Here is a 17,079-nt window from a genome sequence, read left to right as displayed (position 1 = left end):
ATTTTTTATATGTAGTATGTATATATTTTTCGGTTTGTATTTTTATTTTCCAATACCACATTCGAGCGCCCCCTCATTTCACGCCTGGTTCAAGTTCGAATTTGAACAAATTTTACAAAAATGTATACTAGTTTGTTGAGATGTCGAAAAAATTCGCTGAAGTCCCTCCTTTGATGCAATAATTACAAACTGTTGTTGAACGTATAGATTCCTGAAGATTTGTGTACCTAATCCAAGATAATACAACTAACAAACAAGTGAACTATAAACTTATATCAATTGTCCATCGTGTAGTTTATAGCATAATTAAAGTAAAAATCAAAATATATATTATTAAATTAAATGTTTTGAATATGTGTATAAAGGTGACTTTTCCTCTAAAAAACACGTACTGGCACTATACAAACAAAATAATGAAAATATACAAATATAAGTCGGATTATTCCATTGAAGAATGCATATTAATTAACAACTTTATAAAAATTGTGAATTTTTTATGTAAATCAGAAAACCAAAACAAAATAATAAAAACTCAATGTCTTCTCGATTACACACAAAAAACAAAAAAAAAAAGGAAAGGATTTTGTAAACATTCTGTAAACCAAAACGAAGTTGGTTTTATTTTTGAGCGGGCCAGGGCTATTAGTATTATTCTATTAGTACCGCAAGGGATATTGAAGAATATAGTATTTATGCTTTGTACGCTTGCCTTCATTTCCGCTTACATTTATGTATATTTGTAAACGCGTTTATCAGCATTTGTTTTGTCCCACATTTATCGCTGAGTTTCCTGCTTCTTTTTGCTTCATTTCACTTTGGAAAAAATCGACTTTTGAATTTGTTCTCACATCAACTCCAATTGGTCCAAAATACCATACGCTGTTCAGACATTACCGCATCAACTTGATTTCTGTTCGGATTCAAATGTGCTAATCGAAAGTATTTGTCAATAATTATTAAAAAAAAAATATATTGAAATTCACGTTTGTACTTCTCATTCCTCGCAGTTTACTAAGTAATGCATTGTAAGTAATTCACTCACTCAATCTCACACACACACTCAAAAAAAAAAAAAAAAAAATCTCAAAAACTATGTACGTATTTTTCGGAGCACTTAATTACTACTCAGTCTAATTTCGAACATACTCGCTCACTCCAGTTCCACCAAGCACCAAGCACCAAAACCACAATTAGCACTTTGTTCTCATATCACCACTTTAAAAAGCGCTTCAGTGTAAATGTTTTATCGCTTAAACTAATTGTTGGAAACTAAAACTAAAATACATACATATTTTCTAACATGAACGAACATTTCTGTTCAAAAGAACATTCAACAGAGGCGCACACCAACTCCAACATCAGTACACAAAACGAGGACAGAAACCGTAGCTAAGGCTACAGACAGCCGAAAAAATCAGTCGATTGCTCCCACGACAAACAAAGTCACGAAAGCCGAACCAATTTATATTATTGACGACGAGGAAGAAGAAGATGCGGCGGAGGAGGAGGAGAAGGATGAACAAACGGATGAGCACGGTGACGTGATTGCCGGAGACGAAGATGTATTCGATACATACTCGCCGAATGCTTCGGCCGATCAAGGTGACACTGATTCGGACTACTTTGACCGACCACGGCCTTCGCCGCGTTACACCAGCGATTCGGAGAATGACTATCGTCCGCATCGGCCCAATCACGAAAGGCTGGGAAATATATCGGGTCGAAGCACACCCGACCTTTCAGGTTCTACATATGGTGGTCATCGAAAATCGGTTAGTTTTGATCTTAGCGGTGATGAGCGGTCAAAATCCGATTATGAACGCTCACGAACGCCCGACGGTTACTCGCGTTATTACGATTCTGAGCAAGAGTATGGTAGCGCACGGCCGCGTTTACCACGCAAAGGAATATTACGTTCGGCCAGTCCGTCATCGTCGAATAACTCGACACTGGAGCGTTGTAGACGTCCCGAAAAACTGCCGCCAATAGTGCCTACAGTAGCGCGTATTAAGGAAATTGATTCGCCTACGTTGCAACATGTACGCTCATCTTCGCCTTTGGCCAGTARAGGTGGAAGTAGTAGTAGTGGCTATCGCAGTCCACCGCCACCATCCGAAAAGGTTACGGTGTCAACCGAGATCGAAAGAGAAAATCCATTCCGTGAGGCGTTCCTTGACAGCAGCAAAAGTGATGAATATACTGAGTTGGCAAAAGCTATGTCGAAATCACCCTCGGCTCTCAGATCACCACGGGAACAATTCTTCTTTGGTTCGAAGTCGACCGAGAATTTATTAGGCGCAGAGCGTTCAGCTTCAAGCGGTCGTAGCACACCTAGTACTGTTGTGAGTGCGCAGTCTAAATCTACTGAAGATCTGTTGTCAAGCTCAACCGGCGCCAAACCGAAACGCATACCACCGCCCATATTGCCGAAACCGAAAACTAAGAAAGCTGAGCTGGTGCACAATATTGCGCTCGATGACTTTCAAAAAGCCGACGTAGGTTATGGTGATTTCACAGTCTTCGAACATGATCCTACCACGAATACTATACATGAAATACGTTCGCCGCAACCACCAACAACACCAACCGTTCCAATAACACCACCACCTGCTGGTACTAGTGCAAAACTTCCTGTGCGCGTAAAGACGCCGCGTAGTCCATCGCGTCCGCGTGAAAGTCCACCTCCCCCACCCGTCAACTACTCAACGATGCCAAAGCTTTCTTCGCCAAGTCCGCACGTGAAAAAGAGCGAAGAGACTTACTACTTGGAGTTGCTTCCACCACCTCCGCCGCTCTCCGATGACGAAATACCTCCTTCACAGCGTCGTCACACTGAGTTTATACACGAAAACTCACCAGATCACATACTGGTTACTGAAGACGAACATCGCACAATCATGCTGCATGAAAATGAAGTGCGCAATCAGTTACGTGGTGCAAGCAGAAAGTCACAGATACCCGAACTGGGGGCACCGCACGAAGAAGCGCCACCAGTTCCGCATTACGCAAGCATCAAACACTCGGTAAATCCATTTATAGATAGTTCAGATGACAATTTTGATTCATTACCTCTCCCACCACCGCCCGAACACCTGATTTCCTCTGCGGCTCTGAATCCTGGTTGTGATAGTAGCTCCCATTGCGATAGCGAATCTTCAACTATTAACATTGCTTCTTCTATTTCTTCTATTACTTCTCCCAATGCAAACATGCAGCCGAGATTGGATCTCCTATCATCAGCAGCAACATTACAGGCAGGCATTCCATCCAATAATCCACTCTCGCCCACACAAATTTTTCCCACAGCGCAAATACTACCTGTTCAATATACCCAGCTACCACAACCCCAGCAGCCAAATACCACTCACATCCTTACTGGTCAGTTGGTCCCAAACAGTACGAGCCATCACTTCTCTAATTCCCCACAGAACCAGTCGCTATTCACGGTAGGTGGTCTCGTATTACTGCCACAAGCACAGTTCACTGCTGCGACGTCGCAGGTGTCATCATCCTCGTCATCATCGTTGGTTACTACACCTATTTTCTTGGCCACCAGCGGTGGTGCGACGTCTGCCACCACCGGTGTATACATGGAACCTCAACAATTACAACAACGTTCGCCACAACTGCATCTTCATCAGCGTACCGTACTGGTGAGTGAATCGACAACCCAATCAACACAAGCCCAAAATGTTGCGCACAGTACCACAAGCAGCAACAAAAACACACTTAACACTGCGTCAGCGGCCAATGCCACTGCCGTAAATAGCGCCACCAACAGATATACTAGTATGAAACCATCAACAACCATCACCACAGCTACCACCTCGATTACCACTTCATCAGCGACGTCTACATTTTCTTCTCTATCCCATTCCATCAACAGTACAAGCAGCTCGGCGGCGTACATAATTAAAACCGCCAGCAACGCAGCAACAAAAGCGACCGGGTCAACAACAGCAACACCACCAGTTGCTAACCTTGCCTCTCCCACACCGTCATACACATCAATGCAATTTCCAGCAATATCCGAAATAGTTGCACAGAACTCAACTGTGCCCATTTCCTCTTCCGGACGTTCCGTTCACATCAGCACCGGCGATTATCAAAACACAGTCCACTCATTAGACCTTTCCACCTCCACTCTGGCGTCGGCAGAATCCGAGTCGACTTCATCATTACAGCGCGCCATGAATGCGGCCTCCTATTACGAGACGGCGGAAGAAATCTACTCTACCATCGAAGAGGAGGCCATCTACAGCAACACATCATTCTTTGATTCGCGTCGCAGCAGCGATACCTCAGTGAATTGTCGGTCATCAACGTCACCACCGCCGCCGCCTTTGCCTCCCAAGCGACCGCTTAAGCCAACACATTTAATATTGCGCACCGCCCCACCGCCGCCGCCGAACAAGGCGCGTCCCCTGAACTTGCATTCACAATCGCAACCGCAATTGGACTTGACACCGTCGCCGCTGTCGAGACCAAAGTTTGCAGGTGTTGTGCGCTCGGGTGCCATGTCACCGCCCACAGGGAAAGAAACCACAGTGTGATTAGTACAGACGTCGCTTGATGTGGCAAGGCGGCGTTGTGTAAGGCAGCGTTGTTGAAGCGTATTCTCCATTAGTTTTGCTGTACTCCGATTTGCAAGTCATCCGCAAGTTTTTACTTTCTTTCTCTCGGTGTGTGTGTGTGTGTGTGTGTGTGTGTGTGTGTGTGCGTGTTACGCGCAGTGCCGGCGCGTTGGTGTCGGGCATTTTAATTGCTTAAATATAAGCAAGATTTGTTGTTTGCCGTCATTTTGCCACAGCTGCCATCGGTGCTTGCCACAACGCCGCACGCGCCCTCGCTGCCGCCAACGAATCGATCCTGCGGTCGTGCATAGCTGCTGTGTTCGTTTGTAGTTTGTGTAATATTTCGTCAAAAGCAAATTGCTGCTTTGTATGTAGGTCGTTTTGCTCACTACTAGTTGATACACAGCCGCGAGTTCGTTGGTTATTCTATTTTTATGCCTTTAATTTGTTGAGTTTCGGATGCATTCGGAAATAAATCATTTCAAATACTATTTGGCGGCTGTATGTATGCAAACTTTATTTTTGTTTTTATTTTTTGCCCATTGTCTGTCTATCTAATCAAAGTCGTCCTGCTGGGACTTAGACCCTCACATCGCCCCCAATTCGAACAATAAATTGGACATCTATTCGTCGCATGCAGGTCGGATACCAAATTGGCATAAAATAAAAAATATTTGCATTTAAATTGAAAACTAACACTTTCCATTCAATTCATCTTCATACCGCAATAACAACAATAACCAGCCATGCCGACTTCGTCGACCCTTTCCTTATACTCTATGCTTAAATTTATTAAAAAAAATTGCATGGCGCTGTTTGCGAGGGTTTCAGGTTAACTGTGCCGAGTAAAATACCGTTAGATTTCAGACCATTGCTGTATATTTATTTAACTTAAATAGCCACGAATTAATTGGAACTTTGTCATTTGTCAAAAGTAGTTGGCACCCATTTTATGCTAAATAAAGGTTGCAGTAATGCCAGTTTTGACTTTCGTATTGAAATTGTACTCTACCTTTAGTGGATTTCTTCTTAAAAATTATTAATATATATTAAAATTTTAACTAATATTAAACAGTAAGCATAAATTTTTCAGTAATTCATAAAATTTATATCGCAACAGCCTTTATTTTAGTAGAAAGTAGTACGAGTATCTCTGCTATGCGCTGCCTCTACAGTTTAGCAGAACTAAATTGTATCATTCATGCACCAATAAAATAGTAAAAAAGAATCGAATTATAATATTTAACTGTTCATACAATAACAACAACAATAGCACATTACCAAGACACTAGAACTTTTTAAGAGTACATATATAAGCATATAAGTATAGTCACTCACCCGAAATTTATTAAATTTTTTTTTCTTTCTTTATCAATTTTTTTAAAATATCGTGAATCTAAAATAAAGAGCAAATCGTCAACTAAAATGCAAAATAACTTAACTTCATTTTTCATAAGTTTACAAGCGAAAAAAGCAGATATAATAGAAAACAGGCATATTAAAACAAAATTTGAGTTTCGGTTATAAAGTGGTTATATATTGGTTATACAACGGTTATAGCTTTGTTATATATTAGTTATATATTGGTTATATATTACTGACATATTGGTTATATATTACTTACATATTGGTTATATATTAATTATATATTGGTTATATTTGACCACGAAAGCTGAAATTTTACATTATATACATAAATGCAATATAATTTAATAAATCGTAAGCAATAAAAGCACAATTTCGGTGTTTTTTTTTTATAATACGTTGCTTTGCATTTTAGTTGACGAAATATTTTTAGGTTTTTTTTGAAAAACCAAAAATAAATATATATTTTTTTCATTTTTATTGTAACTGCAATGAGTGACTATAAAGTATACATATCCATATATAACATATTTAGCATAGTGGTCGGCATTACATAGTACGTATACTAACTTCTATTATTAGTTGTGGACAAACTTTTCTAATTTAATTCTATTTGCATCACAAAAATAGCAGTAAGTTTCGAAAACCAATACAAATTTAATTATAATGTAATAAAAATCAGTAATATATGTATAGCGTTATGAGGACTTGTTTTATTTTGTGCCGTCTTTTTGTTTCTTATTTAAAAAGTTTTATTTTTTTGAAGCTTCGCCGTTGAGTAGGAAGTTTCATAGTACCAATATCACGGACAGTTTTGGTTATAGTTGTTGTGATTCCAACATATTTTGTTGTTGGTTGTTTAAAAATCGTAAATCGCTTCATTACGCAATCTGAAACCAAATCATAACAAAACCAAGCAATCTAAATACAAAATTTACCACAAAAACTTCCTACTTTCCCAACTAACTTGTTAAGTTTGATTTTGATCTTATTTGCTTAGGTTAACGACATGTTTTTGAAGTCTTTAGTAAGGCTGAGTAATATTTAATTGCATATAATACCCAGCGCTCAAGACCAACACCATACAGTAACAGAAAAAATAACTTTGAAGGCATTGGCAATCATTCACAGCCGTCTCATCAAGCATTTTGCGTAGATACTCATAACTCTTTACTTATTTTTCAATATGGGTGGCCATTTTGACTAACACTAGTTCAGTATTAGTAGTGAATTTCAAAATTTTTTCTTCTTCTTCTTCTTGATTTTTTAATAATTCAAATTCCTACAAGCCTTCAAAGTTATCACAAATATATGTGAGATATGTGTATCCTAGTCAAGAATGACAGTAACAAAATTGTGACGTAATATGTTCTAAATGAACTGTCAATGTCGATTTTTTTCGAAGTCTTCCTCTTCTTTTGTGCATGACATCCAAATGATACGCCATAACTTAACTGTCAATGTCAGTTATAATCGAAGTCTTAATTCTCCTTCGTGCATGACATCACAAACTAATGTTTTTTCTGCTAAAGGCGAATGAAAATTTTGATTTTTTTTTCTAACTTACAGAAATAAAATTCCTGTTTTGCTATTTCTTTGTTTTCGGACATTGCACCCCTTCGTTGTCGTCTACATATATGTACATATATGATCGGTAACTAATACATTAATATTTTCACTAATGAAGCTGTAAAATCGCAGTTGCGCTTTTTGAGCTGCGCGACATTATAAAATAGGTGCTCAATCCGTTTCCACGTCAATCGGCTATAAGTAACCGGAACGGATGCTGATTTTTTTCCGGTGAAGAACTATGAACTCGGCAGAAATCTGCCGCTACAATAACAGCAACATTGATACTCGTTACGATGCCACATTTTTTCAAAGCACTCCGAAAATAACAACATTGAAGCATAGTGCGCTTTAAGTGCCTAACCTAACATAGCCTAAGCGACTCGTGGCTCATTTGCAACCACACTGCTTTAATATACAAAACTGTTTGAATCAGTTATCACTCAAATATTGCTGTATGTGTGAATTCGTTATCTTTGCGCTGCGCTTATCAGAACTGGCTAATTAAGTTTGTCGCTGAAAGGCTTGTTTCAGCTATCTTATCTTTTGGTTGGCTTTGGCTGTTGCCCTGATTTTGTTTTCTCTACTTCCGCCCGCTTAAATATTACGCATATATTTATGTGTGTAGGCAAGTGTAGTGATAGTTTTCGTATATATATATATTTTTTTTTTAGTTTTTTTTTTTATAACGAATTGTAATAGATTTTAGTTGTGAAAATATAATGGCAGCGCCATCTAGCCGATAGCAGTTGAAAAGCTTTTTAGTATCTCCTACTTAGTAGGGAAATTCGTTAAGGTTCTTGAGTTTTTTTTCTATTATTATTTTTTCTTGTTTGTTAATTTTTTGTGTTTAGCAGCGCTGAGTCTAAAAACACAGTGAGAACATACGCCATTGTTCACAGCGGCTGGTTAAACAGTTAAAGCAGCGCGTACATAAGTGCTAAATATTTGCCAAACATACACACATTTAGAGATATGTATATGAAATTGTTTACTTAAGTCTAAAGTTTTTTTTCGCTTTTTTAAATAATTTAATTTGTTTTAGGTTTTTTTAAATTTTTTTTTTAATTTTTTTTTAATTTTTTTTATTATTTTTATATTTTCTTATATTTTTTGGCGTGTGTAGAATGTGTTTATGCTCTTTTAATTCTTTTGCATTTTATTTCTTAGCTTATACTCCTATCCTCTTCGTTTCCGCTCTCGCTCCTCTCCTTACACATTGAAACTCAATAAATTTTAATTAACTCGCTTGTTTGAAACATAAAGCAATACTTTGACTCGACTTTAATTGGTAATGAAGAATTTGACGTAATATTAATTACACAATGCCCTCAGCGCACACACGCACACACCCACTTTAGTTAGATACGAAGGTGCCAACCGCCGCTATAATACTGCTCATGCACCGTCATACCTCCATTTCTTTACTTGCTCCCGACCACTTTTACTTCGGGGCAGATTGTGTAGTGTGCCGTTGCAGTTGTGACATTACACCGTTATTCTACTAGTTTTAGAATTAATGATGTCATGCTGCTGCTGCTGCTACACAATACACGAATGTATGTATGCTACAACAGAGCGCATCACCCAGCAACATCAACCATTTTGGATCCCTTCACATTTCTGATGAACTACAATACAAAGCAGAGTGCAGGGCTCTAGCAAGCAAAGAAAGCACTTTTTCTAGTGTACAACTTTTTCAGTTATTTTTGTTGTTGTATTTCTGTTTGCAGTAAATTCATTACCTGTACATAAAAAAAGAAATGAATGCTGAGCTACTCACCGCCGCTTCATCGCTTCTTCGAGAGTACAGCGCATGAAAAAATGCATTCGATCCATTAAACAGACAGCAGATGGCTTGGCTGAGAAAGCATACTCAGTCGGGCATTTAGAGGTTGCATGTTTATATATATATATGTATGTGTACGTGTGAAAGCGTGTTTGAGTGTGTGTGGTACAGAAATTTGTTGGAAATGCTAAAATTTGCAGAATAATTCGTAGAAGAATAAGGTTTCATTGCTGAGCAAGGTTTAGTTGTTGGTATTGCATTTGATATTCGAAACGCTTGGAGGTCAGTCAGGAGATCGTTCTCTTCTTAGCTGTGTATTATTTGTAAAGGAATTTTGTGAATTACTTCGCTTTACACACAAATACTATTGCACTATCCTTTTAAATACACTTTATATATATATTTAAATATAGATATTGCTTATTTGCTAAAATACTGTCATAAGTCGAAAACATTATAGTTTTAGTTGATGATATTTTACATACATATGTCGAATTATGGACAAAAATCTCGCAAATTTTAATCTGTATTATTTTTCTTTTTTCACCAAAGCAATACATTTTCTACAATTTAAGAGTTTTAATGAAGTATTTAAGTTTTTGAGCATGTCGTCACCTTAAATGCAAAACGAAAAAAAAAAATGAAATAAAAAAAAAAAATAAAAAAAGTAATATCACTTTTCTTAAGTTTATAGGCGAATGAAAAATGGTATAATAGAAACAACACATATTTAAACAAAAATTTGAGTTTTGGTTAGAAAGTGGTTATAAAATGATTATATAATGGTTAGAAAGTGGTTATATATAAGTTATATATTGGTTAGCCAACATTTTATGCGATATATATATCATATGATGTAGTGAATCGTAAGCAATAAAAACTCAATTTCGATTTTTTTTTATGATACGTTGTGCTGCATTTTAGCTGACGATATAGTGATTTATGACAGTCATTTATAAGCGAACTATTTGTAAAATTGTAAATTTGTAATTATGACAATTTTTTAAACCTACTTTATTTTGTTAGCATATCTTAATTATTATATATTTTTATTATTATTTTTTTTTTTTTATATGTACTAACTTATATAATAGTATATTAATTAATGCATTTACATTTTATTTTGCACCAACAGTCACCCACAACGGAATCCGTTACAACAACAAAAGTGCCTAAATCGGTTTCTGATAAGAAACGTTTCTTCGAGTCAGCCATGGAAGATCAACACAAACCATCACAAAAGACAGGTGAGTTGCGTTAAAATATATATTTTTGTAGTAAAAACGAACACTTTATTTATTGTTACACAATGATTTACGAAAGACTACAGTTAGTTTTTCTAATAGCAATTGTTTTGCGAAAAAGTTTATGCACAAATCATAAAATAGTTTTTTGAATAATATTAATATAAAAGCTCTGCCAGAAAAGTAATATTGCGCGGCATGACGTTTTTTTTCCGCAGGGGAAATAATCCATAGATACTGATACTAAGTAGTATAATATGCGGTATGAAATATGCATGACTCGTACTGCTTGCTAACAGTGCACCTTTTACGGGACCACGCCTAATCAGTATTATCTTACTATATTGGATCTTCGCAACAGTATGCCCACGTACTAAACCCTTAATTTTTTCATCTGTTTGTCATTAAGACCACCGATAAGCATTACATCGCGGTTCTAGCTTAGTCTATTTGCTCATGTCATTAGCTCGCTACTCGCGGCTCTAGCTTCGCTGCTTCTTTGCTATTCGGCTCTTTTCAGCTCTTGCAGTATCTCCATTTCTTATCATACTTGTCTCGTTTGCAGCATATAAGACACTGTATTATCAGGTGTTATTCGGCCTGCCACTTCCATCTCCAGATCCTGCCGCTCTGTTGTAAATCTGGTGCAGTAGAAAAATATATTATATGTATGCTCCACATTTTTGATACTGCTACCACAGGCAAGTAACTCCATTGTCATGATCTTACCTATGCAGGTGCTCTCAGAGACATCCGTGTCTTGTTACAAACGGAATGATGTAAAAGTTTTTCTAGCCATGCTTTAGTTCCAACTGTGCTTGTACATTTCCGATTGATCGGTGAGTTCATCTTCCCTTTGTTGCTGTGTCCGAACGATTTTGCCATTCCTCTATGCTTACTTGTATTTCCTCTTTACGCTCTGCCATTGTCCGCTTCCTCCCTATAATTTTGTTTTGATCATAGTTCCTCTTTAGTTCTCGAGCCGGTGTGTCTGGCGACCTTATCTCAGATATAATGCTAGCAGCTTCTTGAGACACTGTGCAGAATGCGCTAATAGTGCTAATTGCATTTAGCCGGAACACTGATTTTGCCTTTTTTTTGCATTAATGCTTGTCCCCATACAGGCGCTGCGAGCCTTGAACAAAAGTACTTTGCTGCTTTGTTTTGGTCATCCCATGTGGGCTTTGATTCTGGATATGGCGGCATTTCCACGGGCAACGTTTTCGCACAGTTTCTCAATGAGGACTTTATAGCTGAGTCTCGCGTCTACCATTACACCAAGGTTCTTTAGTGCTGATTGTGTTGTAATGATGTATCCATCAATGTTAAGGGACACATTCTCGAGTTTTTTCTGCTTGTCATAAGCACTGCTTCCGTTTTTTGTTCCTCGAGTTGAAATTTTGAGCTATTTAGCCAATGTTTTATTTTTGGTGCAGTCTCCTTACATATTATACATATGTTCTGAATTCGAGTGCGACATGGCGTATGAGTAATCTTCTGTAATTCAGTTCAGTTGCTGGCACACCTGGTGTGATAGCCTAAAAGAAAAGAGTTTGTTAATACTAAAGAAAGTTCTCCATAAATTACATTATATTTATACATATTTTAGGAATATGTAATACCATTTTTCAATAAAAAATTAAATAATTTTCGTGTTAGCAGCGATCTCCAAAGGCGCTGAAACTGACTCCACTGTATCAATGATTTAAAAATAAAAAAAATTGATCTCCTGTCTCCTTACAGCAAATTCAAAAAAATCGCGAAATATACGTATAAAGATAATTTGATTACCTACATTGACTAACATACTAAAACGGTAAATGGCTAAAATTCAAAAAATATTTTAAGTATTCATTTGAAGGTTTATTATGTTATTTTTGAAATTAAATCAATGCAAAATATTTAAAAAGATGCTTAAAGAGCTGAAATTCACGCCGAAATCAGGTTTAATAAAAATTATTATCGGTTATCTGCAAATTCGGTTTTCAAGTGCTCCTATTCCAAGAGATTTTGCGTTGCTTCGGGCTCTATTTATTTATTTACTTTTTTTGTTCGGAGTTTTAAATCTATGGGAATTGCACGCGGTATTCTTTAAAATTGAAAATCTTAATAAATACAACGCAAGCAGTCATTTAGTTGCGTCTACAACTAGTAGTCTCCGTCTTTATTTATCTTTATCGGCTGTCAACAGGCAGCACATCACAAATAGCAGCAAAAACGTGGCATCAGTGGCTCAGAAATAACCTTTTGTCCAACAAATTTCCATTTAGAGGATAGAAAGTTATGCGTTGTGCTGATTTCACAAGTTTTCATTACTTTTTTGTTTTTAATTTTTTTTACTACTTCACAATGTTTTCAACACAATACTTTATTGAACTAAAACAAACGATCAAAGAAAATAAATCGCGCACACCAAGAAGTCAAAAGAGCAAAATAAGTTCAAAGTGAAGATATCCAATCTTTATTGTATGCAACAGCAGCACTGTGCTGTGACGCTGGATAACAAAATAATTTCGCTGCTATCTTGATTTATGACTAACCGTGCAGCTGCGAGCACAGTGAGCGAGGGTTAAGGGCGCCGCCGTGGGGATATGTAACTAACCGATATACTTCTCCAATATATTTACGCTTGTGGGTAGCCATTTACATATGTAGCTGTGATGTACAGTTATTTATGCACGCAAACGCCATAATGTGCAGGTTTAGAACGTAGAGCACAAAGAAGGTGGCGTAGCTGAGCAGAGATGTTTTTTGGTTGCGAAGTCGTGTTGTGTCACTGGCCGCATAACCGTTCCGTGCAACCAATGTTAGTCTGTCAGTGGGAGGTGTTTGTTGTTATTTAATGTTTGTATTATGGAATATCGCTGCTTATTCCATTGCAAATAACAACTATTTGCTGAACAGTGCGGCATAAAGTTTTCAAAGTGTGGCAGACAGCAAGTGAGCGCACGTCTTAACAAGCCCGATGAGTGAGTGAGTGCACGAATTGGGTGTTGCTGCAGGAATTTCGTGCTTATCCAAGTTGGTTATACCCATCATGTAGATTAATAGTAAAGTTACTCTTATGGTATTTGTTTTATTGCATTGAATATAAACATATGTAAAACTGTGCGAAAGTTGATTGAAATAGTTTTAGCTTAACCCACTATATCAATAGAAGCCATATAATCCATATCGCATAGAAAAAGTTTGAAGAAATGCGAAAATATTATATACGCATTTGGTACATATATTTCAAAATGACTTCTGCATCCAAGCTAATTAGAGCTAAAAAACATGCTAGTGTAGAGTACCAAATTAATACCAAGGTGGTGGGTGTATTTGAGTATTTTATGAGGTATGAGAACAGCTTTGCGTGGCTAGTTTGTTGTTACTTGAACGGATTACATAGTTCCCTCATCGAGGTCATCCAACGGTACGCCCCGAAAACGTGCTGTTTCGTCGGGGTCGGACCATAGGGAGAGGGGTGTCAAATGTGTAGGGTTAGCAGAGCATACAAAGAGGTGGTTGGTGTCATGAGGGCACTCATTACACCTTGGACATATGTTGGATATGTCAGGGTCTATTCTGTATAACAAGGTGTTCAATCTCCTACAGTATCCAGAACGAAGCTGTGCATATGCTCTTTAACTGGGAGCATACGGGCATCACTGTGACGGGTGTTCGATGAGAGACATCATACAAGCTTCCTCGTTTGCGTTTTACTGCTTCCAGGCGACCATATTGGTGCGGCGAAGTCAAGGACTGGCCGGCCGATTGCCTTGTATGCTTCCTCTGACAATAATCGCGGTCGTGTAAGATGCGAAGCCCAAGAAGCTGTTTATTTGTTGGAACTATTGATATCGGTTCACTATAGCTACCATACACACTGATCGATCAGAAGGAATTTCTTGGTTGAAAAACTGTTTTATTGAACAAGATATATTTGCGTATTCCAAGTCAGTTCTACTACATCCGAATAAATGCAGATCGGACAACTGTTGCATATAGCTAGCATTTTTCAATGTTTTCACTCGAAACGATGTCATTTCACAACCAATTTAGCAGCTGTAAAATATTTGCAGGCATCCGTGGAGGAGGTTCAGTCTAACCAAAAAATATGTGGCTACACTTCTAGGTACTTTCCCTCATAAAAATGTTTAAAAATTCCCAATCCGCCTGGTAAAAAGCACTTATTTCATACAAAGAACTGCAAGAGCTTAAACATATTCTTTATTTCTATTTCGAAAATTGTGCAACAATGAAAATGCGATTGGCACTCACTTTCATCAAAGCTATAAAGCCATGGATTGAAAACAGTAACTCTTTATATTTCCTTTCACGCTTAATTTTACGATTTCTGAGAAAACTAGGGCAATAATATTGAAACGAAGGGGCCACTCATAGTACATTTGATAAGAAAGCATTAATCTTGATGCGACAGAAGGCAACCATCTTGACTTTCGCCTTTTGCCGGCGCATTTTATTGGCTTATTTTCTACAGTTCTTCCATTTTGCCTTGTTCCATTTTCATGGCTTTTCTATGCTGTGCGCTTAAGTTTGCGAGTATTGTTCATTTATTTAAGTTTTCTGTTCGTTTTTTTTTTTTCTTTTCATGTCTGCGCCAAATAAATAGAAAAAGTTTTTTCATTCCTGTCAAAGGATGAAGTTGAGAAGTTGCGCCAAGAGGAAGAGAGGAAAATCGCAACACTGCGTCATGATAAGAAGACGGGCTTATTGGATGGATCCGCTGCAAATGGCAATGATGAGTATGATGCTTCCAATAATAATTCTGCCGCAGTCAACAGCGCTGCTCACGCCGCCACCATACCGTGCCTTGCCGGCGAACACCGAAAACTACAACAACAACAACARCCGCATGATGGAGCAACTTATGGGACGAATTATGATTATGACGACGACGATAGACGACTTGTAGTTGACCATCGTCACGTACTGCGCGATACCATTGTCGAGCGGGATAATTGTGATGCGGATGACATGAGGTGAGTGTATGCTACATGCAATACAAATCAGTTTAATAGCGCCTAGAGACATGATCACAACTCATGTCCAGCCAACGGCGCGCACACACAGACACATCCCTCGAGCCAAGCATATGCGAAGTTTATAAATGTGTGTGTGTGTGCGTGTGTTGTGTGACATGAGTTATGTGATCATTTGCATATTTATAGTACCGTTACTTACATCTTTTGTTTTATTCAATTGTTATTAATGCTTTTGGTGAAAGTGTTTAGCTTTAATGCTTCTTCGAATATACACACACAACTACATACACATGTACTTGTTTCATAAATAAATGCACATAATCACATTAAATGCAATCTAATTACACCTAATTCAATAGTGTTGCAAATTGAAATGCATTTCACACCAACAACAACATGTTACAGTTATGTGACGTCGTTTGTGATATTTACTAGTATTTACTGATAATATAGTATGCCTTTCGGTATCTAAGGTCAATTATGATTTGCTATCAACTCGAATTTAATTGTGCTTTTTGATTGGGTTTTGGCTGTTCCATAAAGATAACTGTCTGCATAATTTCTTATTATATCTGTCACTATGTTCATGTTTTCAAATCAATTTTGCTTTGACATTAATTTTCTGTGGTTCTTGTTCTCTTTTAACCTCATTTCTTTGGGCTAATGCTACCTACTTCTACTACACACATCATCACATCTACATCAATTATATATACATCTATATATATGTACGCATATATGTATATATAATTAAAATTTAAAGCAATATGGAGGAACTTTATATAATACTAGAAATGTAAGACTTCGCGTTGTTTAACATTTTGTATATTAAACCTCATATACATACATACATATATAATATTATAATGAAAAGTCTGAACTTATTGAAATTAGACAATAATCGTAACTAAGTATTTACATATTTAAAAAAACAAGTACGAAGTAATGTTTACACAAATTTATTCGTAGTTCGTATTCAGTAATATAAAATATTGTAATCTACCAAAGGTGGGACAATTTTGTCTTTCTTAAACCTCTTCTAAAACAGTTAGAAAATTGCTTCTAGGATTGTTGATTTTAAGACACAGCTTGAACGATTGTTAATCGCGTTTCTTTTTTGTTGTGTATGCTGATACGGATTTTTTGAAACTAGCAACTAAGTATAATACTAAATGATAAGCCGAATTTCTTTTGAGAGCTTGCTACTATGAGCAAATAATAGTAAAACTTTGTTCATACTACTACTCTTCTAGGAGTATGTAAAATTACTGCTGGAATGAACCGCAGTGTTCTCCAAATTAAATACTGTGACACTGAGTTGGTTTAGTATTGAGAAGTAAACATTATTTACGAAAATGTGGTATAAAATAGTAAGACTTTGCTCATAATTTTGAAATTCTTAATTTGTTCTGCAAAATCTATGTCGTCCGCCTCAAAATAGTCCTCTTTGGCCGCAATACATTTGTGCTAAAGTTTTTTCTTATTAACGAAACAGTTTTTAAGATTAATTACCGGAACAGCCTTCAATGGGCGTAGCGATTCACTTCGTT

The 17,079-nt window shown here is 37.1% G+C and overlaps 1 protein-coding gene across 11 annotated transcripts in view; it reads left to right on the top strand.

Moving 5' to 3' along the window:
• Window positions 1-17,079, top strand: part of LOC108970407 (protein lap4) — a gene marked incomplete in the record, with an annotated part of 147,788 nt that overhangs the window by 106,393 nt on the left and 24,316 nt on the right. For 9 of the 11 annotated variants that reach the window (XM_018935756.1, XM_018935747.1, XM_018935750.1 and 6 more), the window contains 4 exon segments: window positions 1,326-3,023; window positions 3,216-3,653; window positions 10,433-10,544; window positions 15,157-15,526. In XM_018935756.1, coding sequence (XP_018791301.1) covers window positions 1,326-3,023; window positions 3,216-3,653; window positions 10,433-10,544; window positions 15,157-15,526 — 2,618 coding nt within the window. 11 annotated transcript variants of the gene reach the window in all.

The sequence above is a fragment of the Bactrocera latifrons genome, unplaced genomic scaffold (genome assembly GCF_001853355.1).
Source record: "Bactrocera latifrons isolate USDA-ARS-PBARC rearing strain unplaced genomic scaffold, ASM185335v1 scaffold_3, whole genome shotgun sequence".
NCBI lineage: Eukaryota > Metazoa > Arthropoda > Insecta > Diptera > Tephritidae > Bactrocera > Bactrocera latifrons.
The sequence above is the reverse complement of the archived record's forward strand: the minus strand, read 5'-3'. Positions and strand labels throughout refer to the sequence as shown.